Source organism: Phyllosticta citriasiana (genome assembly GCF_038021145.1).
Source record: "Phyllosticta citriasiana strain CBS 120426 chromosome Unknown IWZ02scaffold_18, whole genome shotgun sequence".
Taxonomy (NCBI): domain Eukaryota; kingdom Fungi; phylum Ascomycota; class Dothideomycetes; order Botryosphaeriales; family Phyllostictaceae; genus Phyllosticta; species Phyllosticta citriasiana.
The window spans coordinates 380,633-405,821 of NW_027117295.1; the positions used below are offsets into that span (position 1 = coordinate 380,633).

General features: G+C 55.9%; 7 protein-coding genes across 7 annotated transcripts; 3 read left to right on the forward strand and 4 right to left on the reverse strand.

Moving 5' to 3' along the window:
- Positions 1-297: 297 nt before the first annotated feature.
- Positions 298-1,500, reverse strand: IWZ02DRAFT_464044 (uncharacterized protein). The gene is made up of 3 exons (XM_066768380.1): positions 896-1,500; positions 707-843; positions 298-644 (listed from the first exon to the last, which is right to left on the reverse strand). Exons 1-2 carry the CDS (start codon positions 1,002-1,004, stop codon positions 734-736), a joined length of 219 nt encoding a protein of 72 aa, XP_066618269.1. The 5' UTR covers positions 1,005-1,500; the 3' UTR covers positions 298-644; positions 707-733.
- A 2,373-nt stretch (positions 1,501-3,873) lies between these two features.
- IWZ02DRAFT_111984 (PITH domain-containing protein) lies at positions 3,874-5,538 on the forward strand. The gene is made up of 2 exons (XM_066761376.1): positions 3,874-4,271; positions 4,372-5,538. The coding sequence occupies exons 1-2, from the start codon at positions 4,196-4,198 to the stop codon at positions 5,289-5,291; spliced, it is 996 nt and encodes a 331-aa protein (XP_066618270.1). The 5' UTR covers positions 3,874-4,195; the 3' UTR covers positions 5,292-5,538.
- A 3,908-nt stretch (positions 5,539-9,446) lies between these two features.
- IWZ02DRAFT_112237 (uncharacterized protein) lies at positions 9,447-10,805 on the reverse strand. The gene is made up of 2 exons (XM_066761378.1): positions 9,838-10,805; positions 9,447-9,758 (listed from the first exon to the last, which is right to left on the reverse strand). The coding sequence occupies exons 1-2, from the start codon at positions 10,696-10,698 to the stop codon at positions 9,675-9,677; spliced, it is 945 nt and encodes a 314-aa protein (XP_066618271.1). The 5' UTR covers positions 10,699-10,805; the 3' UTR covers positions 9,447-9,674.
- A 3,176-nt stretch (positions 10,806-13,981) lies between these two features.
- IWZ02DRAFT_464060 (uncharacterized protein) lies at positions 13,982-15,049 on the reverse strand. Its single transcript, XM_066768381.1, has 2 exons — positions 14,364-15,049; positions 13,982-14,303 (listed from the first exon to the last, which is right to left on the reverse strand). The coding sequence occupies exons 1-2, from the start codon at positions 14,678-14,680 to the stop codon at positions 14,033-14,035; spliced, it is 588 nt and encodes a 195-aa protein (XP_066618272.1). The 5' UTR covers positions 14,681-15,049; the 3' UTR covers positions 13,982-14,032.
- On the forward strand, positions 14,927-17,340 carry IWZ02DRAFT_112012 (uncharacterized protein). Its single transcript, XM_066761377.1, has 3 exons — positions 14,927-15,143; positions 15,199-15,797; positions 15,870-17,340. Exons 2-3 carry the CDS (start codon positions 15,227-15,229, stop codon positions 17,054-17,056), a joined length of 1,758 nt encoding a protein of 585 aa, XP_066618273.1. The 5' UTR covers positions 14,927-15,143; positions 15,199-15,226; the 3' UTR covers positions 17,057-17,340.
- Positions 17,341-20,639: 3,299 nt separating this feature from the next.
- On the reverse strand, positions 20,640-21,541 carry IWZ02DRAFT_112387 (uncharacterized protein). The gene has a single exon (XM_066761379.1). The coding sequence runs from the start codon at positions 21,450-21,452 to the stop codon at positions 20,763-20,765; it is 690 nt and encodes a 229-aa protein (XP_066618274.1). The 5' UTR covers positions 21,453-21,541; the 3' UTR covers positions 20,640-20,762.
- Positions 21,542-22,001: 460 nt separating this feature from the next.
- Positions 22,002-24,614, forward strand: IWZ02DRAFT_112416 (uncharacterized protein). Its single transcript, XM_066761381.1, has one exon. The coding sequence runs from the start codon at positions 22,192-22,194 to the stop codon at positions 24,493-24,495; it is 2,304 nt and encodes a 767-aa protein (XP_066618275.1). The 5' UTR covers positions 22,002-22,191; the 3' UTR covers positions 24,496-24,614.
- Positions 24,615-25,189: the final 575 nt, after the last annotated feature.

The window sequence follows — 25,189 nt, forward strand, 5'->3', positions numbered from 1 at the left end:
AGCTTAGCTAGTTTATATAGCTTAGTTATTATAAGCTTTAGCTTATTAGGTAATTATATAAAGGCGTAGTTATAGTATGCTTATATTACTAGTATGTAGCCTAGCTATATAACTAGGCCTATTAGGCTTATTAGGCTTATTAGTTATCGTAATAATTATTAGATAGGGTTTAGAGATAGTATAGTACTACTTAGTTATTAGTATATATTATAATCTATCTCCCTAGCTATCTTTATATAGCCTTCTCTATAGCCCGTATAAGGGCTTCTAGTTTACCGTCGTGGATGAGTTAGTAGGGACTAGTGTTTATCTTATAGACCTATGCTGCTCCTATGCCCTGTTAGGTGTCGTACTTAAAAGTCTCTTCGTAACATACACGAATCTATCTCGTGGCCAAAACCAGCCTGCAAGACTCGAAAAAGCGAGGAAAGCTGATGTCACAACGAACTAGGTATTTCAACTGTCGTCCCTCAAAAAAAATACGTAGTCATTCTCAAGTGACTGACACTTTTCGACCGTGGTGGTCAACGAATACAGAAAACACCACGGAGGACCTGCACGGAGAGCCCCGGAAAATCCTGACGCGCTGAAACACGAAGTAGAAAGAGAAGGTATTGAGGACGTGGGATCGCTCCCGCGCAATGCTAGCGCTATCAGAAGTTTCCTGTGAAGAAGAAACCTTGAAGTTACTTAGGGAATGTCATACCCGTAGACCACTCTACAGAGTCGGTTGTTATGGGTGCCGGAAAAGTTTCTTCATTGTCAGATCCGTGGTGGTCCAGCGTTTGATGTCACGTTGCTTTTGGCCGGCAGAAGCTACGTTCAACTTCACCTCGAAACTTGCTAGCAGAACTTTAGGAATCCGCCCAAAAGGCAGTGAACGGTAGAGACTTGCCTCCCCAGACAGAAGCAGGACAGCAGAGCAGAGCAGAGCGACTGACCGACCAAAACGGATTCCTCCTGAACAGGCCCCAGGCAGCTAGGCAGTGGAGAGATGCACCCATCGGCCATCCAGCCACCTAACTTTCCGACCACACTCAACCGCGACTAAGTCAGCCAGCAGGCCACACATAGTACAGCAGTGTGGTGGCAACTGCCACTCCCAAAGAACACCTTTTTTGTTGCGTCGGAAAGACGGCACTGGCGGTCTAGTCTCGTAGGAACAGAATAAAGAAGCAAGGCGACGGTGTCAGGTGAGTGACGCAGATGAAAGGCTCACTCTGTCAGAGCCGCTACGTACAACAACAACAAAAGAGTCTTTCTTCTTTGTTTTGATGCGGTTGAATGGGTGGTGCGTTGTGTTTTGTATGCGTACGACACACCACACCACGAGCAGGAGGAGCAAATACCGCAACAGCAGCAGCAGCAGGAGGGAATCAGTTGCAAGACAAGGCCAGACATGGAATTACGCGGTGGGTACAACACTGTGTATTCAACATGTCACGCTGGCCGCAGGTGATCAGGACAGAATTGATTGGTTGAGTGTTCTTTCTTTTTCATCCTACACTCCTTTGCTTTTTTCTCCCTGCTCGAGAAGAGCGGAGGATAACCCGTCGCAACGGCGCCGCTGCATGTGTGCGACCCCACTCGGCGGAGCGGCACTACGTATGGGTTCGAGCTTTGCGCGTGCCATGCACAGACGCAATGATGGAGAGATCGATTGCATGTTTGCCTTTTCGTTCATGAGCTGCTGGTCAGGGCATTTGCGTGTCTGACGGCTTGGCTTGAGCGCGTGTCGTGCTTTGCGGGTTATGCACGACAGATAAATGGGGGGCAGCAGCCACGGACAGACGGACGGGCCAGACGTCAAAAGCAAAAAACAGAGAGGCAAAACAAAAAACAAAGAGGAAAAGACCACCGTCTGACACGATCCTAACGGACGACTTGCATGCATGACTTACCGACGAGCCGGGCAAAAGAATTCATGTCTTCCCGGCCGCTCGGGTGCGGCGAAAACCCAGCAGTCTCAGTTGAGAGATCTTCGCACCCTCGACACGTACACCCGCTGCTGCGGCTGAATGAACCCGCGTTGGTTCGGGGCACGAAGAGCGGACCATGGTAGCGACGCAGACAGGAACCAATACACACAATGACCATCAGCCAGCGCAGAAGCTCTGAAACAAGCCAGCAGCCGTGCCGAATCCAGCATTTGAGATCAACACAAGTACAGCCTCGGTCTTTAAAAAAAGTCATTAGTTGCCGCGATCCGCATCCGCGTCGGGACGGCGGAAACGAGCAGGCAACAGCTGGCTTTGATGGCGAAGATGGATGAAGGATTGAATCCACGTCTCGGCGTCCGACTGCTTACATTGGATATAGACCTAATGATCGGCACATCGATAAATCAATGTACGGAACGGATGGTGCAGCCCCACCACAGCCACGCTGGAGACGTGTATCTGAAGGACTTCTCAGGCCGACTAGCGAGAGAGGCCAGAATCGATAAGTAGATTGACTACTTTAGGCCGGGTAGTCTGGTCTATCCGGAAGGATGATTGACAGCGCCAGCGGCGCGGCACCGCGGCTGTGAGGTTAGGTCGCGGCCGGCACCCTAATAGTCAACTGGCAGGGCAAGGAGCACTCGTGAGTCCGTCCTCATCACCTTGACGCAAATCTGCTGGGGGATTCCCTAGTTGTCGCGCGTGAAGCCCTAAAGAGATGTAGCGTGCAGAGTGGAGTCGTCAAAGAAGAAATGATCCTAGAGGGCATCAAGGTGAGGAGGGATGTGCTGCTGTGGCGCGACGCCATGGTCTGAAGTACAGGCAAAGACCCTGATTGAGAGTGAGTGGCAGGCGCCACAATGCAGCTGGATCCGAAAGATGCATCAAGTAGTGCCTTTTGCAGTGTTGGACGCCATGGCGTCGTGTCTGAGGGCAGTTTCGGGAAGGATTGAGCCGGGGTGCGGTAGTACGCAGTGGAACGGATACCGTGAGGTTGGTGTTGAAGTGTGGCGGAGCGCCTCGACGAGGGCGGCGCCTATGAGATTGTCTCAATCATTGCCAGTGCGCCGCGTTTCAGGTCCGCCGTGACGTGCAGTAACGTCGTCTCTAGCCTTGCTGAGCAGGGACAACATGAGGGATGCTTGTCTTTTGTTGTCGGCCCTTATCCGTCTCGACGATGCAGCCCTAACGCACGCCTGTCTTTGAGAAATCCATATCTTCAGCCTCGAAATGACGTACAGTGGATAGAAGAGATGTACGGGAAGATGGCCGTCGTGGATCTTAGCCTACGGTCTAGAATGAGCTTTTGCTTCAAGTTGTTCCCAGCATGGGGCTTGCCGTTCAGTCCACCGGCACGGCTTGACAGACGCCGCAAAGCACCAAGAGTTGAGAATATCTGAAAGTTGTGCATGCCGCTTCTATTGCTGTCAACACCAAAGCCACATTCTCACGTGATGGTCCAGGAACATCTGTACAGCTCGTGGCCAGAACCTCGTCGGGGTAGTGGAGCAGTGGCGGTGCTCTCCATCCACCTGGCCGGGCCTAGAGGAATCTCGCGAGGGCAGCTGAAGAGGCCCCGGGATTCAAAATTCTGGGGACCACTCTGCTAGCGGCGAGTCTGGACTGCCCGTGGCTATTACATCTCAAGTGATGTCAGCTTGACTCGCGACTTGGACATAACCTTGCTTGGCCGTGATGAAGTCGGTCCAGTTTTGTGTCTTGAGGATTTGCAGGAGGACTTGCACGGCCAAGCCCTATCGGCATGACATCACTGGCCGGAGTGATGCCTCTTCTCAGTCGTTGCTCGAGGGCAACAAAATACCAGAGCAAGGACATGATCTAGTTGGTGGAGAGCTGGGCAAGTCGGCAGCTAAAAGATTTTCGTAATCCTAGGGCGAATCGCGTGGAATCCGACAATCCCATGATGGAAGAGTCGGAGAAGCTTGGTCGATCAGAGAGACGGCCTCAGGCTGCGTGCAATAGTAGAGGGAGGCTCCATCGGATCGAAAGGTGCTGATGCCAAAGCGAGATATGGCACTTTTTTGAACAATCCGAAGAATCCAAGTAGCAACGAGTCGCAAGGTGGTGATTTCGAGATGGTTGTGTAGGGTGTTGCGGGGCACAAAGGCAAGACCAGGAAAAACCGCGGACCGGCAGGCAAGCTCCCCTCGCCGCCGGCGGGTCCGACCTCAACGCGTCTCATCAGCTTCAACTTCCACTTTCGACAAAACATCAACATCCAACATAATTTCAACATGTCGATAGTTTCCATCGAGTCGCCCTCGCAACTATCCTCCCTCCTCTCGTCCTCGCGCATAGTCGTCATAGACTGTAAGTCCCAGCAGCTCCCGGCCCTCCTACCCCGCCCCCGCCATGCCATCACAGCTGTTCCCGCAACGCGTACGTGAAGCTGTACTGACCACCCGTCCAGTCTACGCCGACTGGTGCGGACCATGTAAGGCGATAGCTCCCGTCTACGAGCAGCTGGCTCGCTCTCTCTCGCGGCCCAACGTCATCACCTTCACCAAGGTCAACACCGACAACCAGCAGCAAGTGGCGCAAAGCTACAACATCACCGCCATGCCGACCTTTTTGATCCTCAAGAACGGCCGCGAGGTCTCGCGCATAAGGGGTGCCAACGGCAAGGAGCTGTCGGAAGCAGTCAAGAAGCTGGCCGCCGAGGCCGAGTCGACGTCATCGGCCGGCGGTTTTGGCGACGTGGGGTCGAGCTCCAGCGGATGGGTGGGCGGCGCGCTGCCGCGCGGCTACGGTGACGTGACGGACCAGATAGACATCAAGGGACTGGACCTGCTGAACGCGGACACCGAGGCGGCCGGAGGCGCGCGCACGCTGTTTGAGACGAGCAAGCCGTCGAGCTTGGGTGGCAAGGGCAAGGGCGCCACGTCGACGGATCGCGACTGGGTCGAGAGCGACACGGACGAGCAGCTGATGCTCTTCATCCCGTTCCAGAGCACGCTCAAGCTGCACACGATTCATCTCACGTCGCTGCCGGGTGAGCCTGAAGACGACGACGACGAGGCACCAATGCGGCCGCGCACCATCAAGCTCTTCACCAACCGCGCGCACAACCTGGGCTTCGAAGAGGCCGACGACATTCCCGTCACGCAGCAAGTCACGCTCAAGCCCGAGGACTGGGACGCGCAGACGGGCACGGCCAAGCTGGAGCTGCGCTTCGTCAAGTTCCAAAACATCACGTCGGTCGTCATGTTTGTCGTCGATGGCGAGGGCGACGGCGAAAAGGTGCGCCTGGACCGCATTCGGCTAATAGGAGAGTCGGGTGAGAAGCGCGACATGGGCAAGTTGGAAAAGATTGGCCATGACGACGCTTAGAGGCATCACGGTGGTGGTACGAGGAATGGATGAGTGAGTGAGTGGATAGCGAGCAACACACAGAGTCAGAAATGAAAATGACGGATGATGTTGCACATTGGGTATGGATGGAGGATCACGATTAAACCCGAGAACAAAAAAAGCGTCTGCCATGTTTAGCAACAGCACGCGCACCGTCAGTCAGTCAGTCTGTCCGTCCACTGTCCATCTCGCCGTCCGTCAGCACAAGTGGTCGTCGTATAGACAAGTGGTCGTCGTATAGAGGTCGTTCACGATGGCGGTCGCAATATCGCATGGGGTTGGTCCAGTGCAGCAGCTGCCATGGCACGTGTGGTGTATGTAGCTGTAGTCCCAGCGTCTGTCCAATAACCACGCACCGCACCGCATCCAGCCAGCTTATTTTTAGCCCGCCTTCCACTCCTTCCTTTTCCCCCATCCACCTCGTGAGCCGGGCGTCGTCGTCGTCGTCGTCGTCGTCGTCGTGAGATGCAAACTAATATCCGTTTGGTTCCCGTCCGTACCATGCGGCGTGCGCTCCCCAGCTGCCATGCATGCATGCATGCCATGCCATGCCGCTTATAGCTACGCAGCAGTTCGGTTGGCTGGCTTGCTTGCTTGCCTGCTTCCCTTGCCCTGCTGCCCCGAGGGTTCCCGTGGACCCGAGCAAACGAGCGAGCAGCGCACACGCACGCCCCCCCTTCCAAGCCGCTCGGGCGAACCGGAGCTTTTGGTTCCATTCAGAGCTTGCTAATTGATGGAGGGTGTGCGTCTGCTGTTGCGTGGTGGTGGCTGGGTGGTGGCTCGAAATAGACTGACTGGATGATTGATTGACGGGTTGACTGGCTGGCTGGCTGGCTGGCTGGCTGTGTGCATTTGCAGGGAAGGACTCAGCCGGGCAAATGGGGCGGCAAGGTGAGAGGGTGTCAATGGATCGCATCCCTCTGTCCGTCTGTCTGTCTGTTTGGATCACTGGTTGCGAGACCAGGGAGAGATGGCAATGTGCTGGCTGGGATCGCTTGTGCATAGAGTACACATGTTATGTTATAGTAGGTTGTGGCGGTGTTGCCGTCATGATTGGACAGCAGCAATGATGAAGCTAATGGAGTGGACGCATGGCACAATAATGTGTTTACTGCCAGTGCTGAACGGACAACATTTGCGATCGGAGGCGCCCACATCCTTGGCCTGCCATGCAGCAGACGAATAGATTTGCCTTGGGCATCGTGCGCTGCTGTTGATCTTTGGCAGCAGTCGCAAGGTCTTACGCAAGAACCGCCTCCGAGCCCATCACGTTGGATTTGGCCGGCAATCAAACAAGATGCGCAGACATTGATGCCCCAAGTGCTGATCGGGGGCCACAACGCGCGCGCGCAATAGCAGGACAGAAGAAGAGAGCAGCAACGAAGAAAATTGCGATCCTCTACACAGCCGCGGCGCGTTGTAGAGCCCAAGCAAGCACGCGCACAACGAGGTACCAAAAGGACGCAAAAATGGCTCAGAAGTTCAGAAGCCGTCGTAAAAGTTTGTCCGATCCCCGCTACCAACGCCAGCGCCACTCGGGGGTTAACCAGGCAGCTGCCGCAAAGTGTTTCGACGACCAGTGTGCAATATTTTTCCTCTGGGAGACGACTGACGCTTGTTGAGACCATTGAAGTGCACAGCGAGCAGCCGATTAAGGCGCGCGTGCGATCAAGCAAGCAACACGGGAAGAGTCGTCTCAGCCGCACGAAGAGAAGAAGAGAGGTTCGGTCAAGGAGAAATTTGGGTTTTGTGTTGCGGGCGCCGGCACAACGTCGGCAGCAAGGGACCAAGGTTGTTCCGCCCCGCAGGCGCAGGTCTGGGCGCAGGTGCAAAGGATTTTTTTCTCTGTCGCCCTACACCAGGCCTTTCCCTCGACAGGCCGGTGATGACACGATGCCTCTGGTGTCGTGCTTTTTATAATAGGAAGAGAATGACCTGGCGATGCTGGGCATGACTTCAACAGACACTCTCTGAGGCCGTTTTTTTCTTTCTCTCTTTTCCTTCCTCGCGGTGCTACGAGCCGGTCGTTGTGTTGCGCGACTGCACGCCAAACACAAAGGCTTGCTGGTGCGCCATATACCGTGGCACAGTTGCAACCTTCATTGCAACGGGGTTACGAATGCCCCTTGACTGTCTCTGCTGGGAGACGCAGAATGCTCATCCTCAAATGTCATCTGTCCTGTGGTCTCGTCTTCCCTCTCATTGCAAGTCAGCTCAACCTTGTCATTCTACGCAGGAAAAGTGAACCGTGAGCAGTGGCAAGCATGAGGAGAGAATGAGAGGAGGGAGAAAAATGTCCCATGCTCCAGTCGTTTCTCATTCTTGTGACGGCCCCGACTCTACCTTGGTCTTATCTTCATACAGCTCACCGTCTGGGCCTGCAACCGTCCTTGAAGAGGAGATCATGATTTGAGGACAAGGCAATTGTACAAATCTGATGCACGTATAGAGTAGATGCGTCATTGAGTTTGGTGAGAAGAGAAAAGGGAAGTGAGCGAGAAGTTGAAAGGTCGCCGCGGTTTGAATAAGGTTTGGCGACAGTAGCCAGAGGAGGAAGGCACTGCACTCCACCACATTACAACCAAGACCAACATACATGTAGTCGAGCATCCATCGACGATGGGTACCTGCGCAAGAGCATTCTCATGCAGCTCGATCTCTGCTTCATTGTGCTTGACTTTTGCGTTCTCGATTGCTTCCTGCTCGAATTCTGCACATACCTTAGTTGGCCCAGATCCCGTACATTCGAGTCTAAAGCTCTGGTGTTGTGAGACGAGACGCTCTCACTTACTCTGGGCTGACTGCCGCTTCTTTGGGGTTATCCGATTGCACTCAGCGAAGCGAGAGAGGAGAGGAGACTTCCAGCGCGCTCGCTCACCAAGACCGACTCGCTTAAACAGAAGAAGCGTGGGAGATGACGAATGCTTCCCGTTTCCTCTTCGGAGCTTTTCTTTGTTCATGTGTCTTACCGCAGCCAGGTACATAGCCGACGTCTCGCGGTGCGCGACTCGACTTCTTGCGGTTGACTCGACCGCTCGCTCACTCACTCACTCACTCACTCGAGCCGAGGCACAGCAGCCGAGACGCCAGTGGCGCCGCATCCCCACCATCCATCCACATCTCTCTTGTACGACGTCGCACAACAACGACGCCGCCAGGCAGGCAGGGAAAAGGTTTTCCTCCCCATTGCGTCAGTCGGACGACAGACAGACAAACGGACTCCTCGATTCGCTCTCGCTCGCTTGCTCGCTACCGTACTCGTCTCGCTTCGCGCGTGGCTAATCAGTCTGCGTATCCGCGTATCCGCGTATCAACACGACGGTCTCCCACGTGCTCGTCGTCTTCCCTCTCTCTCTCTTTCCTTTTTTTTTTTTTTTTTTTTTTTTTAAAGAACCCACGAATCACAACAAGTAGCCAGCTCTCGAAGCCGTGATTGGCTGCCCCGGCATTGCTCTCGAAGGTTGCGCACAGCACACTGTTGCGTCGTGGCGTATTACGGTTGACGTTGCACCATGGCAGTTGATTGCTTGAATGCTTGCACAGCCTCCGCCAGTCTCGTCTCTTTTTGGCGTCTCATTTCCGTTCCGACTGCGCCTACCTACCTACCAAGCTGGTAACTGGCAGCTGGACGACTCAAAACCCGCCGCCGCTGGCTGTCGTTTTTGCGATATTTTTGGTTGACGACATGCCCTGTCCGTTGACGAGGCCCCGATCGGTAATGAAGGCGGGAAGAGGAAAATGGTGTGCGGTGGTGGCGACGGAGAAGGCGAGAGGCCATGTATGTTTGTATGTATGTATGATGATGATGATGGCAATAATTGATGTGTGATGGGAACGAGCTGAGGCGGCGTGCAGCGGCAAGTCGGTCGTAAGCTGTAGATGGGTTGTGTATGTGTGCCCGTACATGGACGGGTGCGGCTGTGCTGTTGTGCAGCCAGCCAGCCACCTTGCTAGTACCGACTGGTGGGATGGATGGTGGCCTCGGGCTGGCTGTCTGCACCTCGCTCGCGCACCTGCCTACATTCCTATACAGTCTTCTAGGTGTTGACGACGACAGCGCAGCAATTGAGTCGTGATGGCCCTGCTGCAAAGGAAGGAAGGAAGGAAGGAAGGACCAGAGATGGCGTCAAGATCTGCCGCCAATCATCCAACAGGTCGGCCAACGACAAAAACAGATGCGGAAAATTGCAAAGTGAGAGCGTTCATTCGTCGCATGCATGCGCGAATCAATGACTCCATCAACAAAGATGACGACCACACGAACGAACAGACAGACAGGCACACGGCAAGGCAAGACGGCAACAAAAAAAAAAAAACCCCCCCCGCCACAGACAGCAACGACCAACCAGTCAAATAATCCCATCACGAGCATCGCCACGCTCTCCGCTCACCCCATCCGCACGCCCCGGACAACAACGACGTGCCCATCTCCGGTGGACTGACTGACTGACTGGCTAGCCGGCTCGTTGCAAACCTGCCATCGACCATTGACCATTGACCATTGACCATGGGCTGGCTGGCTGGCTGGCTGGCTGGCTGTGTTGTGTCTCTCTCCTACGGACATATTTCCGTGAATGATGCTCCAAGCACACACACACACACACCGTGTACACACACCGTCCAGCCCAGCCCAGCCCAGCCCAGCCCGGCACCGCCCGCTCGGCACCGCAGCGCCGTCCATCGTGCATCGATCGCGCTGCCTAGAATGACCTATAGTATCAACGAAGACGCGCGGGACTAACCGGTACGCAGGCGGGCAGGCAGATAGGAAGAAACTAAGGCAGGCAGGAAGAAACCAAGGCATTGACCCAGGCACGCATAGGCACAGGCACGGGCCGGCGTTCGTTGGCGGGACTAAGACGGAAACGAAAAGAAAAAAGGGAAAGTGGTTTGATGGTGTCCACAGTGGAAAAATGCACAGACGGACGGACGGACGGGCTGGACTATGTGTGTGTGTGTGTGTGTGTGCTAAGCACGGTACGGTAGAGACGAGGCGAAATTGAAACGAGACGAGCTGATGGATGGCATGAAACGGAAATTGAACGGACACGAGACGAACAGACAGAAAAGCGCGAGCGAAGCAGACGATGCCGTCGAAGCGATCGATGCGAGCGGGTATGTCGGCGGTTTGTGGGTGGGTAGGAAGAAATGGATACGGACATGGAGATGTGGTGTCATGCGGTGGGGTCGGCAGGCAGGCAGGGGAAAGATGCATTGTGTTGTTTGACAGCTGAGGGAGGGCATGATGGTGTGGTACGTACGTAGAGTGGAATTCTGTTCCATGTTGTGGTGTGGTGTCTTTCATGCACAGTAGAAGAGAGCAGAGATAGGCAGGTAGACAGGTAAATGGATAGGCATAGATGCGTAGGTCTGAAAAGAGTGGCATCTATACAGACAGGGATCGAGGTCAAGCAAGCAAAGAGGCAGGCCACTAGTGAGAGCATAGAGCGCAGTGATTCGACGAAAGAAAACCACACATCCAGATTGGTACAAAAAAAAGTGGGAGAAAAGATCGATCATTGGCTCGGTAGGCAGATGGTAGATGTCAAGCAGCACCGAAATCCCATCAGGCCGGCTGAAATTATCACCGACTGGCCTCCATGTCACCAGCACGCGACGCGGAAAAGAAACTGCTCTACCGGTACCACCCACCTTCTTTCCCACGTGCAAAACCAACAGCCGCGCCGCAGCCGCCAGCCGCCGACGACAGCCGCGCAAGCAAGGCCGAAGAGTTGGAACTTTCCCCCGCCGTTCATTTACGAGATAAGGCTGGCTGGCTGGAGCAGTGGGGAATGGTAGACGGGGCAACGCTACACAAGAGGCAAAAAATCGACAGTCGGTCATCGGCGAGCGACGAGGCACAGCGGGGTGGAGGGGAAGAGAAGACCTAGACAATCAGCCGCGAGTAATGATGATGTTGCGGAGAGCCGCAACCGCAACGTTAGGCAGGTCAACAGCAGGGTTGGAGTTGGCGACAAAGGTTCGTCAGCGGTTCCGTGGCCCAGCAGACGGGGCAAGCGGGCAGCCTGACAATGACGACAACGGCAATGATATGAGAAAAGAGGCGCACACTCAGGGAAAAGAAGACCCTTGATGGAGAGATACGATGAGGTTGGACCCGTACGTCGCATCAACATGGCAAACCAGGACTAGGCAAGGCAGGGCATTACAGGGCAGTTGGCCCGAAAAGCACCGCCCCTCAAGGTGTCAGGCAGCGAGAGGAGCTGTTCGGTGCCGTTTCCGGTTTGCCCTGCGTACCTTTGCCAACTGCCGGCCCCGCGCTGAATGGACCATCAACTAGGGCGTTGTGAGGCCAGCAGGGTGGGTGGGCGAGCAGACGAGGCAGTCCAGTGGCAGGCTGCCCTGCCCGTCCCGTCGGCTAGGGCGCAAACGGTCCGAAACGGGGCTGGCTTCTGCAGGTGCAAATCAACATGATGCTGAGGGCGATGAGGGCAAGCAACGGCCTCTGAGGAATATTGCCATGGCAGCACAGATTGCAGCAGGCGCACTGGCTGGTTCCTTGGGCTGGTGGGAGGGAGGGAGATTGTGCGCGCCCGCCCGCCCGTCCGCCCGCCTGCAACGGACGCAGACGCAGCCGCCGCCGCGGCGTCTCGTCTCACTGCTCGTGCCCGACGCGAGCCCAGTATGCCCTCCGTGCGGCGGCGCCTTGGGCGAGCGTTGATCCTCATTCATAAAAGAGTGAGAGCGTGGGAGAAGGTCTGGAGCAGCCGCTGGGGGGGTGGGAGGACTTTGGCTCTCCGAGACGATGTCACCAGTTGACCTGCCAGGCCAGGCCAGGCCCGGGCCGGAGTTCCCTTGTGCTCTGACGCGCTCGCGGTGCAGCGCGCGGGCTCTTGCGGTGAACGCTGAGCAGGCAGAGGAAAGATGCAATACTTCTCCCTCTCAGACTGACCGCTGCTCCCCGGTCGTGGATAAACCCCTCAACTACTGGCCAGCCCATGGTGTCGGTGTGTTGCAAGGTGGGTGGGCGGTCTGCGGCGCTTGGCGCAAGAGTGATCGACGATTGGCAGCATCCATCGGCGCCGTCTCTCTCTCTCTCTCTCTCTGCCTTGGCTTTGGGTCGTGGTGCAAAAGCTCCGAAAGGGTCTGCGAGACAAGTGTGGAGACGGATAGGAGGACGTGAGCTCGTGCACCGTCTTTTCCAGAAGGACTACTCGTGGGCTTGACTGTGGCTTGCCCAGTTGGAGGCGAGGCTCCACAATTTGGCATGAACACCTCATTTCGACAGCAGCCGGGACGTCGCGACGACTGGAACCAGCGCCGCCGTTTGTGGCGTCGGGTCTTGTCCAGTCTGATGGGTGGTGACTTTCAAGCAAGAGAGATCGGAAGCCAAGGCTGACAAGCACGATTGATGGCCATGGACGAATGCGAACCATGGAAAGTTTGTTGTTGATGATGGGCAACTTTCGATCGGCTGCGACGATGCCGGGGCATTTCCCCTCTAGGACGGGCATATGGTTCGACGCGTCGCGATAGCCAAGGCCGGGCGTGGAGAGTGTTTGATTCAGTCCAGGTGCGGGCCGTCTGAGAACGAGCAGGGTCAGCCCAGAGGAGCCGTGGTCAAAGGCAATCTCGGCTGTCTGATTCCTGAACGTCGATCTGGAGAAGACGAGCTAGAGGAGGAGTCTGGTTAGCTGGCTAGCCAGACGAAACCAAGTGCGTTGTCCCCGACGCCCGGGACAAGGCAGGCACCTGAGGGTCTCGCCTCGGACCGACGACGGCGACGATGACGATGATGACGATGATGATGATGATGATGATGGTGTTGAACGGATGGACGCGTGGGACCGAGAGCGCTGGGTGGTTTCTGATGAAACGTGGGCTGCAGCGCGGTCCCATGGTGCACCGTATGCATGAGGAGTGACGGGAGTTGGTACTGGTACCTGCATTAGGGAGCCCTTCTCGAAGCCACCGCAGGCCACCGAAGTGGCCAAAAACCCGACCTTATGACGCAGATTGGCGGTGCATCCGAACTTGTGCAGCTGGACCCGAAGCCGCGTTGGCAGCCAAGATTAGCAACAGGCGGCGTCACCTTCAGGGAAGGTGATTGCATGATCATCACGTTGCTCCCATGACGGCAGCATAATCCACGCCCCGAGCTGCATCGAGAATCGAACACGAAGTCTCTTTTTGCACCTTTCTTTCGCAGCCGTTGCTGTGCGACACACGTTGATTGACCGACAGCAGCGGCTTGCAGTGTTTTCCATGAGACGTGTTGAAACAGGCCATGCAGGCCAGTCTCAACGAGGCCATGACGGTCCGAAGGTGTGCTGTCCTTGTCGCACCACTTGGCGCTCGAGCTGTACCCCACACACACTCTCTCTCTCTCTATCTTGGTGGTGGAATCGAGACGGCCATGGCTGAAGAACAATTGGCGGGCGGCGTTTCGGCAGGATTCAGCTAGACGCTCTTGACAGCCCAGTAGAAGTTGTTCAAAGTACCAAGCAGCAAAAGTTTCAGCGCTACCGCCGGTGAATGGCATGCATGCGGGTCGCGGGTTTGCGGGCGCGGCGCCGTAAAATGGCCGTTTGACAGGAATAACAAAGGGTGCAGGGCGGCTACATCATTACGCAGTGTTGCGTGGCAGGCACTTTTGGTGTTTGTCGAGTCTCATTCGCCGTTTGCCACGGCTCCACAGTGGGCAGACGCGCAGGTCGAGGCTGCTGATAGGCGGCCTGCCAGTCGAGCTGAAGTGGCCGTCACACGCCCGTCACACCCGGCGGTCGTATTCCTTCGCAAGCCCATCGGCGAGTCCAGTAGGTGGCTGGCCGCGAGCACGATAGGCCGCCGCCACGACCCGCGAGAGCGAGAGAAGAGAAGAGTAAGAAAAGAGATAGAGAGAGACAGACGTTTATGCGCAACGCTAGGGTTTCACCTTGTCGCCATCGCCAGTGTGCAGCGCATCGGATGCGGGAGCTACAGCTGTCATTCAATAGAGGGCACACAATATTGGCAGTAGTGCGTAGAAAGGTATGTAGGATCTCAGAGGATGGTCACAATTTCTACATACAATGACCGACCAGCCAGCAGGAACAACAAACAGCTGGGATGCGCCATGGCACCGTGGATGGCATAAAAATAATGCCGCACGTCTTGCTTGCACGCACGCACGCACGCACGCACATACACACTCTCACACACATACACACACACATAGCGACTGGCCCCCGAGGCGCGCGAGTCAGCGCCGGTCGCAGAATAATCAGTCGCAGCGCTTGTGCATTAGCAGCGCCGCAGGGGTCTCGGGCTGTCTCGTCTCGTTGGGTGGCCCGTCTGCTGCGCCTTCCCGACTTCCCCTCCCACCGTGGTCGACCATTTCCGCCTCTTCTCTGACCGTGCCTGGTCATCTTTTCTTCTTCAGACCTAATCGCCTGTCTCGTCTGTCGCTGATCTTCCTTCTACTTATCCACTTGGCTCCCCGTTCACTCTCTGCGCTTTCCTTGACTCCAGGGTTTATCAACTCCGTCCTTTCCACCTCTTTTCCAGAACTTCGCCGTTTAGTACTTTGCTCTTTTCAGATAGCTCTCGCCTCGATTGTTATCAGCCCTTCTTTTGGTCCATCAATCCACATCATCGACATCGTCATCAACCTCTAGTAGACAGCGACTGGTCTTGCCCATTGCTGTTGTCCGTCACTCACTCACTCACTCACTCGACCTCGACCTCGACCTCGACCAACTAACCAACCACTGTACAAATATACCGCCTAATACCTCTAACCAATACCTTCGTCTGCGTGGATCTGGAGCCCACATTGTCCAAGCCTAGTAGCTCTTTAATACATCGACACCCTCGCTTCTTCTTCGACATGTGAGTAGTTTCTATTCTTGGCCGCCTGGAATGGAGGCTGACATTCCTCTGTCAGAACGTAGACACAACATACAACACACACAATGGACAGCCCATTTGCGCCGCAACCCCATATGATGGGCCAGTCACCCTTTTTCTACTACAACCCCGACCCCAGCCCCGAGACGCGCCAACACGGTCACTTCACCCCGCACCCGCATGGCCAGCCGTTCCCGAGCCAGTTCCAGCTGGGTTCCACGCCTGACAACATGATTCCCACCTCCAACATGTGCTACGGCCGCCCGTCATCGTCAAGCTCGCAGTCGACGTGCATGTCGACCATGTCGAGACCGTACCACGGCCAGATGATGACGCCCGTGGCCTCGCCGCAGCCCATGTACCAGAAGCCCACGCTCCTGATGACGCAGGACAGCTACTTTGGCGGCCTGGATGCCGACTTTGACTTTCGCTTTGCGCCTGCAACCCCCCCGCTGTCGTCGTCGGGCAGCGCCATCAGCAGCCCGCCGTCCATGTACGACCCGCTGCCGACGCCGGTGAATGGATCATTCTGCGAAGGACTGGAGGGAGTCAAGCAGGGCTGCGAGGAGGAGGTCTTTTCCGAGATTCTGGCAGGCGGAGAGTGGACGCGCTCGCAGTCTCCGCCCATGACACCAGGTAAGCAACAAGTCCGGTGGGGTAGTGATTGGGCGGTTAGCGAGCTGGACCCTGGAGCTAACGCGGGCGCAGTCTTCATCCAGCCGCCCACCTCGCACCCGAGCCAGAGCCAGAGCCAGAGCCAAGCTGCTACTGCTGCTACTGCTGCTGCTGCTGCTGCTGCTGGCCCCCCAAACACCCACCATCTCCTCTCCGCGCCTTCGTGCCCCTCGCTTTCGCCCTCGCCCTCGCCCTCGCATTTGCCTCGCACTCCCATTGAGAGTGAGACCGACTTTTGCGACCCGCGCAACCTCACCGTCTCGGCCCCCACTACCGACTTTGCCTGCCTGCCCACCCTTTGCTCGGGTGACGACGAGGAGCACAAGTTGATGCTCCGCGGTGAGGCCTTCAACGACAAGCCCGACGCGCAACCCGCAGCCGACTTCACCTCCGCCCCGCACGGCCTGCCCCAGTTCGAGCCCCTTTTCGAGCTCGACTCGGAGGACGACCTCAACAACAGCCTTGGCCAGCTTCCCCAGTCCAACTTTGCCAACTCCAACAAGCGCCAGCGCACCACCTTCTCGCTCGACGACAACGACGACTTGAGCGACTTTGACGACGACTTTGCCAACACTGGCCTCCTCACTCCCTCCGACACTGACGCCTCCTTCTCCGACGACATGGACCGCACCAAGAGACGTCAGACCAAGAAGCGCGTCGATGACTCCGACTCGGACTTTGTCCTTACCAAGGCCCACTCGGCTCGCGGTGCCAACAAGGGCGCCGCTCCCCAGTCTGTCCAAGGCGAATCCGAGTCCAGCGCCAACGGTGCCTCTGCCTCCGACTCTCAGCACCCTCAGCCCATCAGCCGCCGTGGTCGCAAGCAATCCCTTACCGAAGACCCTTCCAAGACTTTTGTCTGCTCCCTCTGCTCCCGTCGCTTCCGTCGCCAGGAACACCTCAAGCGCCACTACCGCTCCCTGCACACCCACGAAAAGCCTTTTGAGTGCACCGACTGCGGCAAGAAGTTTTCGCGCAGCGACAACCTCTCGCAGCACCAGCGCACCCACGGCACCACCTCGGTCACCCTCAACGTCATGGACGAGGCCACCATGAGGTCGCAAAAGGAATCTTCCGTCTCGTCCTTTAGCAGCAACGAGACTGGCGTTCTCGGCCACGCTCTCTTCCAAGCCGTCGGCAGGGTCTCGAGCTCCGAGTCTTCGCGCGGCTCCGATTCGGAAGCCGAAAAGAAGCAGAAGAAGCGCAAGAGGGACGACTAGATTGCCCTTGGCAACAGTCTTGTTTACGACGGATTACGACAGTGATACCACGGATGCGGGGGTTTGCGTTGCGTCTTTTGCTCAGACGACACGATGGAAGAGGATCGGATCGGAATGTGATTTTCTGGGGGGCGCCATGGCCTCTAAAAGTGGGCTTTAAGGAAGGGAACTCAAACTGGCGTGGAATCAAAAGTGCTTTCTTCACCAAACCACCTTTTTTCACACCTCCGTTTCCCTCCTACTTTTGATTTTGGCTGGTTTTGTCCCTTGTGTAGCGAGAATACCCTTCAGGTGGGTGGAGTCGTAGGAGCATGTAGCGAGTTGCGGACGGGCGTGTTTTTGTTTTACTGCTTTGTATGGGAAGACGGATGGGAGGAACCGGAACAGGATTTTTTTTTTCCTTTTTTCGTCGACAGTCGACATGGACACCACATCAACATCTACGAGAAACAATCAACAACTCGACAACAACTCAACCAATCAATCAACAACCAACGTGGCCACACTCGCTAAGAATCCGGAACTCGATCTACCAGGACGTATCTGTGTGTACTTGTGCCTGTGTAGAAGATGTGGTCGGGCAAACAAGGGGCGTCTAGACATGTGGGCTCGAGCTGGCTCGACACCGCCATGTTCTGAATCGGCTGTTTTTACATGTCTCGCCGCGGCATCTACAACACACTCATTACACTGCACGGATCAAGGGACGATGGGAAATGTCTTCGGCCTACCTGCTTTCCTTGTCTCCTTCAATAAACGGATCTTTGGCTTGCTCCGAGTCTGTTGCTCGCAGTTGCTCATCCTCCACGCTCTCCACTTACCTGCCGTGTCTTCGATGGATGGACAGACAAACGCGGTGGACAAGCAGACGTGGCCGCGGCCGTGGCTGGGGATAGGCACTCGAACGGATCACCTGGTGCGCTGCGCGTGGTAGGTTCCCCGCGGCCACCATTTGCGAATCTCTTGTCTTATGGGGCTTGAGGTATGTGATTTGAGACGGGGTCTTTTTTTTTTTTTTTTTGTTGCCTTGGATGGTCTTGTTGTCCTGTCTTCAGCTTCTCTCCTCTTTCTCTATCTCTTCGTCTTCACTTTTCTTCTATTATCTCTCCTACATTTCTCTCACTTAACTTGCTAATACGCCTTTTAATACCCCCCCCCCCCCCCCCCCCTCCCCCCCTTTTTGTAATCTTCTTCTCCCTTCCTCCTTATTAGCTACGTACGAACTTTCCCATTTGCTGCTTGCTTTACCATGTGTTTGATTCTGTCTGTCGTGCCATGCTTTTGCTTCTCTCTTGCTGCTGCTGTCAGTCGTCACGTCTTCTAGCGGCCTCGTACCTCGGTTTTCACGGTTGGGTCTTGGGCGTCCGTCCTCTGCTGCGGGCTGGTTCCCGCCGGGCTTCTTCTGCTTCTGACGCGTTTTCACTTCTTCTCTTGGTCCGCTTACTTGGGAGGTTTTGGCTGTCGGTCATGAGCTTTTGCTAGATCTCTCACTCGTTTTGATGGGTGGCTGGCTGGCTGGCTGGCAGGCTGGCCTGGCCTGGCCTGGCTAGCAGGAGAAATTTTTGTGATGGACGTATTCGAGTGCTGTGTACGTGTGCTGGAGTCGGGCAGAGAAGAATCGTGAGGTAAATTGAATCGATGAAGTATTTCTACCTCTTTCCCTTGTTGCCTTGATGAAGACGTGCTGCTTTTCCAGCCGTCTGTCTATATGTGTGTCGTACCGTCTCTTCATGTGCTGTGATACTGCAACCGACGCGAGTTGCACGCTGACCCCCTCACCCACAATTCCAGCGGCCAATCCCTATCCTCCTATCTATCTCTCTGCCTGCATCTCCATCTCCACCTCTCAATCAATCTCACTACAACCAGCAACCACCAGCACCCCCAACCAAGAAGAGCAACGCAACGCAAAACAAAACAAACGCAACGCAAAGCAAAGCAAAGCAACGCAAAGCGAAGCAAAGCACACCAAACCCATGACCAGGGACCCAGCAAAGTCACCGTGTCGCCAAAAGTGAGCGAAAAAGAAGAATTAATCTTATGCACCGCAGGCAGGCACTGCACGCCCATTACATTTATGCACGAGAGCTTGACGGCGTTTGCTGTGTGGAAGGAAGTATGGTGTTTCGCGTTTGAATGGATGGATGGCTGGCTGGCTGGGCTAAGTTTGATTTGCTTCCTTGTCTCCACCGTGGTACTGTACGTACGTACGTACGCATTGCAAGGTATGTAGGGAAGAGAGGGAGGAGAGAAGTATGGGGTGGGGTGGGGTGTGGTAAGTAGGGTTGGAAGGGACAGGGGTTGGAAGGGATAGGGTTGGAAGGGACAGGGTAGGAAGGGATAGGGTGAGGAACTGGGGAGGGAGAGCAGTAGAGAGGAAAGGAAGTTTGTATAATGTGTGTCAGATGCTTGACCTGCAGTAGCGCCGTTTGTCATGCGTGCGATGCTGTCGCCGATTGAGATTGTTTTGGATCTGTGTATCTACATGCATACTAGCTAGCTAGCTTCTGCACTCATAGCCAGGATGGGGATGGACGGATTCGATGGAGAGATGTAGAAAGGTAGATGCGGACGCGGCTTTGGGCAGTGATGATGAAAGGTCGATTTGGAGGAGGAGGAGGAAGAGGAGGAGCCGGAGATGGAGGAGGTGGAGGAGTAATTTGCTTGCTTCGTTGTTTTATTGATTTTTCAGACGAGTCTACTTACTTAGACGTACATGCGTACATGGGCTCTCGTATCCAGAGTCTTGGTCGATCGAATGTCGCAGGCTGGCGGGACAGATGGGGAGTCTATGACTTTCGACTTTGACTTGACCGCACAACTCTCACTCTGCCTTTGCCGCACATGACACACTGGGCTGAAGCCTGCTGCTGCTGCTGCTGCTGCTGCTGCTGCTGCTGCTGCTGCTGCTGCTGCTGCGACGTCGAGTCGAGTCGAGTCGAGTCGAGTTGAGTCGAATCGAGCCCCGTCGTTCCGAATATACTTACTTACTGTATGTACCTTACCCAACCCGCGGCCAGCCCATCCCAGCTCGATCCCGTTTCACATCCCTCGTTTCAAATCGCATTGCCAGGCAGACCCCCGCTAAGACCCTGTCTCGCATCCAGGAACGACGATATTCGCCATCAAACCTTCGCCGTCTGCATCGGCAGTGTCCTCTGTTGTTTCAGCGAGCAGACCACAAAGCTTTTTTGTCGCGGCTGTTGATGATAATGATGATGATCATGATGCTTTTTTGCTTCAGTCGTTTGCTTGCATACTTGCTTGGCGCTGTGCCGCCGCCAGCATCTGCTACAGACCCCCGACAATGATGCTTTCCTTGCTTGGCTGCCACGCGCGCTCTCTCTCCATCTCTCTAATCGGACGGCCCGCCCTCCGCTGAACTGTACACTGCGAGGCGCGTGCGAGACACAGTGGTTCCTTATCGGAGGAGACGCATGCGTGCTGAGCAGGTCGACCATCCCGGTCCGACAGCCGTCTGTCTCTGCTGCTGCTCGGGCGAAGCTGCGTCTATCCCGAGCATTTCCCCGTCAATGTCATGTCGATGCGCGCGTGGGTTAGCTAATGGGGACGGGTTGGCACAGACGCACGTGCGCGGGCAAAAGATGCAAAAGGACGTCTAGGCTGTGAGAACCAATTCTACTCTCTCCACTTGCAGTACGGTTACGCTGTGGTGCAGTGTGGTACGATGATATGCTCGCCTCGCTCACCGTATGTGCCTGGCGCAGGTGGTTTGAGAGGACGGTCGCTTCGACGGACAGCCAGACGGCGGGTCGTCCGGCGAGATGGGTGTACGGTGTGGCTTCACCAATGCTTCTAGAAGGCAGGGGTGCGCATGAATAGAGGTGCGGCATGTACCTGCGGTGAGACGGAGCGGTATGTACGGCAGCGTCATGGCAAGTGGGGAGATGGTGGGGAGGAGGGATTGGAAACAAAGGTCACAGAGAGGCGGGGAAGGGACTAGACGGAGCTGGAGAGTCAAGGAGAACTGCTTGTCTCTGGAAGCGAAAAGGGAAAAAAAGAGCCAACCGCTCGCCGGTCGAATGTAGATGGAAAGCGGGTGGGACGCGAGGCAGTCGTTTCGCAAGCGGCGGTCTGGACAGATTGGGATGAGCGGCAGATGGGCCAGTTGCCGTCCGCATCTGGCGTTAGACAGAGCGCGCGTGCTGTACGCGACGTACGCGGTTCGAGTCTTGGACTGGGTCCTAGCTGCACTATTGCGTACGACGGGCCTGCCATGAGGTTGGAGACTGTCCGGGCGGTGGCCTGGGCTGGATAGGGCAGGGTCCAGACTGCTGCTCGTACAATAGCCGCACGACGACGCGGTGAGCTCTTTGCGGTGCTGAACAAGTGGGGGCTGGAGCGGCGGAGTCGAAGCGGAGTGGTGGAGGACCATGGAAAGACTCGTCGAAGACTCGTCGAAGGAAAGAATTGCGGGAGGAAGGGCCTATTTTCGTGGGCCGGTGGCATATCTCGGTGCGGTTTGCGGTGTGAGCGTATGCAGCCTATGTCAAGGTTGGACCCAATGTGGATAGATGCTGTGTTGTTCATGGCTCCGGATATACTGTGCTGTGCTATGCTCCAGACGTCGGTATAGCACAAGTGGAGAGCGTCTTTTCGAGGATGCAAGTGCCTCTACGCATGCACCTGGCGAGAGAGTTCCGAGCGAGCTGCGATACTGGCGCCACTGTGGCATCGAGTGCGTTGGACGGGCATGAGGATGCGTGATGGGCGAAAGAGCGGTCTGTGATGTCAATGTCCTGCTTCGCGCCGGGCCGCTCCAGAGATATCCGAATGTCAATCATGGTATCTTTGCAACGAGGGGCGGGTGTTGATGAATTCGATGGCTTACATGGCGAAGATGGTGATTTGGGGCTGTTGTGGTGGTTTGGTTGAGGTTGGAAGAAGGCTTCGGCAAAAGATCGCGCCTCGTCAACGTCTGCAACCAACACCCGCCAGCCTTGGGACCCAACACCTACCATGTCGACTTCATCAGATGCTTCAACTTTCCATCTCTTTCGCTGAACGGCTGCAATTTGAAACGACATCAGGTTCGTTAAGAGAGTAATTGAGCTAAGGACAACATTGCCTGGTCATCCTGCCGCCAATCGCAGGGTGAAATTCCGTCCCTTGCCATGCCTGAAAAGTTGCAAGTCATCGCCCTCATCTCGGGAGGCAAAGATTCGCTATTCAGCATTCTTCACTGTCTCGCCCAAGGCCATGAGGTGGTAGCGCTTGCAAACCTCTACCCAACACCGGCATCCCCGGATCAACCTGCAGACGTCGAAGGCGAGGACCTGGACAGCTTCATGTACCAAACGGTTGGCCACAGTATTATTCCGCTGTATGAAAAAGCCTTGAGGCTGCCCCTCTATCGGCAGCCCATTCACGGAGGGGCCGTCGTCAAGGGCAGGGAATATGCTCCGCAGACTGAAAATTCGTCGAATGAAGATGAGACCGAGTCTCTCGTCCCACTCCTCAAAAAGGTTCTCCAACATCATCCCGCGGCCAACGCCGTATCTACTGGTGCAATCCTCAGCACATATCAGCGGACGCGTGTGGAGTCTGTGTGCGTGCGCCTCGGTCTTGCGTCGTTGGGCTATCTTTGGCAATATCCATCTCTACCGCCATATGCTGAATCTTCGTTGCTGCATGACATGAGCGCCGTTGGCCAAGACGCGCGGATCATCAAGGTCGCCAGTGGAGGAATCGACACCGATTTCTTGTGGGAGAACGTAGCGGCAAGGCAAACAGTCGAGAAGCTTCGCCGCGCTGCTGGTAGGTTTGGCGGCGAGGGCGCGGTCCTCGGTGAGGGCGGAGAGTTTGAGACTTTGGCCGTTGCAGGGCCCAAAGTCCTCTGGAAAGGGGGCAGAATCGAGGTAGACGTGGACCAAGAGCCAGCAAGAGGAGATGGTGGTAGTGCGCTAGTCAAGTTTACAAGAGCAAGGGTTGAAGAAAGCGCAGAAGAGGACGATGGTTTGCAAAATTTGAGGATCCCCGGAATTTTGGATGCCGAATTTGAAGAGCTTGGGAATTCCTCGTTGGAAGTAGACCTCTCCAAGGACGAGACCTCTATTTCTGCAAGACCAGAGAGCACCATCTTTGCAAGGACGCCTCCCCACCTGCTCCAGACGACCTATGTCCACCGGTCAACGCTGACGATTTCCAACCTTATCTCCCCGCTTGATGCTGCACCCTCTGACCCGTCAAGCCAACTCACCAACATTGTAACCGACCTGCGCCAGATTCTTGCAGACCATGGTGTCACGCCCGCTTCCATCAGCTCGACGACGTTGCTCCTGCGCTCCATGTCTCTATTTGCCACTCTCAATCCCATCTACGGGGCCCTATTCAAAGCTCCGATTCCACCCGCTCGCGTTACCGTGGCTTGCGGCGACTCTCTTCCATCCGGCGTGGACGTGATGCTCTCGTGCACGGTTGACCTGGTAGGCTCAGTAGGAGCAGGAGGGAGGCGAGGCCTCCATGTCCAGAGCCGCAGCTACTGGGCCCCCGCCAACATCGGACCATACTCGCAAGCGGTCGCCGTACCAGCCTCGACGGCGGCCACCACCGATATTGTGCACCTTGCTGGCCAGATCCCGCTGGTGCCGGCGAGCATGGCCATGGTGACGGTATCGGATGTGCCCGCCTTGAAGCACGTCTCCGAGTTCGGCGCGCAGACTGTGCTCGCACTCCAGCATCTCTGGCGCATCGGTCGGGTGATGAATGTTCACTGGTGGACTTGCGGAGTAGCATTAATTTCGGACTGCAGCCGAGAGGAAGGAAATCGCCGAGCTGGCATCGCGAGCCGCGCGTGGCAAGGGATCCACAAAATCATGCACAAGCCTTTCGAGCAGCACGACAAAGAGGATGACGACGACGTTGATGTCTGGGATTTGAAGTATGGTGGGAGAGCTCCTGCTGCTCTGGAGCCAGAGAAGGACCGCCGACCCGCGCTGCCAGACTACAACAGGGTGCAAGGCCGGCCGTTGACTCCGCCTTGCTTTGTCGCTCAGGTTTCGTCGCTTCCTCGGGACGCTCAAATCGAGTGGACCAGCCCGGGTCTGTCTATTCGCTCCTCCAATGTGACTCTCAAGTCGGTCACTAGTGGTACCACGGCCGGTCACCCCGTGGAGGTCTTTTCTGCACAATGCAGCGATGATGGCACCGCTTTCTTCATGGCCGGCATCACCCATGCCTCGCAGCTCGAAGAGCTGAAAGAAGTGCTGGCACCGGCTGGTCTGCCAGAAGAGACTCCCACTGAGGAAAAGAAAGAGGAGGGTGATGTGGACGCTGTGTTTACGGTCTACGTAGCCGGCGAGCTGCCGCGCGCCTGGCTGGAAGCCGTCAAGCCCACCATTGTGCCATGTAAGCGCGTCTGGGGGAGTGATGGGGGCGAACTGCTGGCCGGAGTAGTGGTTAGGAGGTTTGGGAGTTGACGGGCACCACTCTGCGCTGCATGACGTGCGTATCGACAAGTCAAGTAGAATTTCGTCGACTTGCTGGCTTTTTACCAATCGGACACGAATGGCCTGGTTGGTGAACTAACCGGTTCGCTTTTTATTCTATTGTCCCTGGTTGACTTTTCCATTTTTCAAGTCCCGCAACACCTGCAGAAGCATCTTGCTATTCCAATCAATCTCATCGTCTCGAATGAAGAGGAGAAAGTCAAAAGACTACTGCCGAGGCAAGCGTTGTGTTGTCGCAAAGGCAGGGGCCGGAATGCTACACACCATGTGCGCCAGGGTGGTTGCCTCTGAGGTGGTGCAAGGGATACACGGCAAGCATATCACACATGAGTTGGGTGGCGCCGGCAAGTTGGCTGGGCTTGACCTTATTTGCACATCACTGCAGCATTGTGGTATAATGGTGTGCCTCTTATAATGGAGCAGGAAATGCTGCGCCGTCGCAAAGCACAGCCCGGTGACGCTGGGAGTGAGTTCAACTTTTTGGTACGCCCCGAGGCCATGATTCTGTCTCTCTGCCCTTGGATTCCTCTTGGTCTTGGTATGTTTTGGTCTGATATCCCTCCCCAAGGATGGCGTCAAGTCCCTGCCCAGCCTCATAATTGGACCCTGCCCGGTACCCCGCTGCCCAGCCCCACCCCCGCACTATCCGCATGAGCTCCCAACT

Coding starts and splice junctions, on each gene's coding strand:
- IWZ02DRAFT_464044 (XM_066768380.1), bottom strand. CDS start 1,004: ATGGGTGCATCTCTCCACTGCCTAGCTGCCTGGGGCCTGTTCAGGAGG. Junction 844..895: donor TCCTGCTTCTGTCTGGGGAG/GCAAGTCTCTAC, acceptor AAGTTCTGCTAG/CAAGTTTCGAGGTGAAGTTG.
- IWZ02DRAFT_111984 (XM_066761376.1), top strand. CDS start 4,196: ATGTCGATAGTTTCCATCGAGTCGCCCTCGCAACTATCCTCCCTCCTC. Junction 4,272..4,371: donor GCGCATAGTCGTCATAGACT/GTAAGTCCCAGC, acceptor CCACCCGTCCAG/TCTACGCCGACTGGTGCGGA.
- IWZ02DRAFT_112237 (XM_066761378.1), bottom strand. CDS start 10,698: ATGCCACTCTTTTCAGACCTACGCATCTATGCCTATCCATTTACCTGT. Junction 9,759..9,837: donor ACAACACAGCCAGCCAGCCA/GCCAGCCAGCCA, acceptor CTAGCCAGTCAG/TCAGTCAGTCCACCGGAGAT.
- IWZ02DRAFT_464060 (XM_066768381.1), bottom strand. CDS start 14,680: ATGACCAGGCACGGTCAGAGAAGAGGCGGAAATGGTCGACCACGGTGG. Junction 14,304..14,363: donor ATCCCAGCTGTTTGTTGTTC/CTGCTGGCTGGT, acceptor GATCCTACATAC/CTTTCTACGCACTACTGCCA.
- IWZ02DRAFT_112012 (XM_066761377.1), top strand. CDS start 15,227: ATGGACAGCCCATTTGCGCCGCAACCCCATATGATGGGCCAGTCACCC. Junction 15,798..15,869: donor GTCTCCGCCCATGACACCAG/GTAAGCAACAAG, acceptor ACGCGGGCGCAG/TCTTCATCCAGCCGCCCACC.
- IWZ02DRAFT_112387 (XM_066761379.1), bottom strand. CDS start 21,452: ATGGTCCTCCACCACTCCGCTTCGACTCCGCCGCTCCAGCCCCCACTT.
- IWZ02DRAFT_112416 (XM_066761381.1), top strand. CDS start 22,192: ATGCCTGAAAAGTTGCAAGTCATCGCCCTCATCTCGGGAGGCAAAGAT.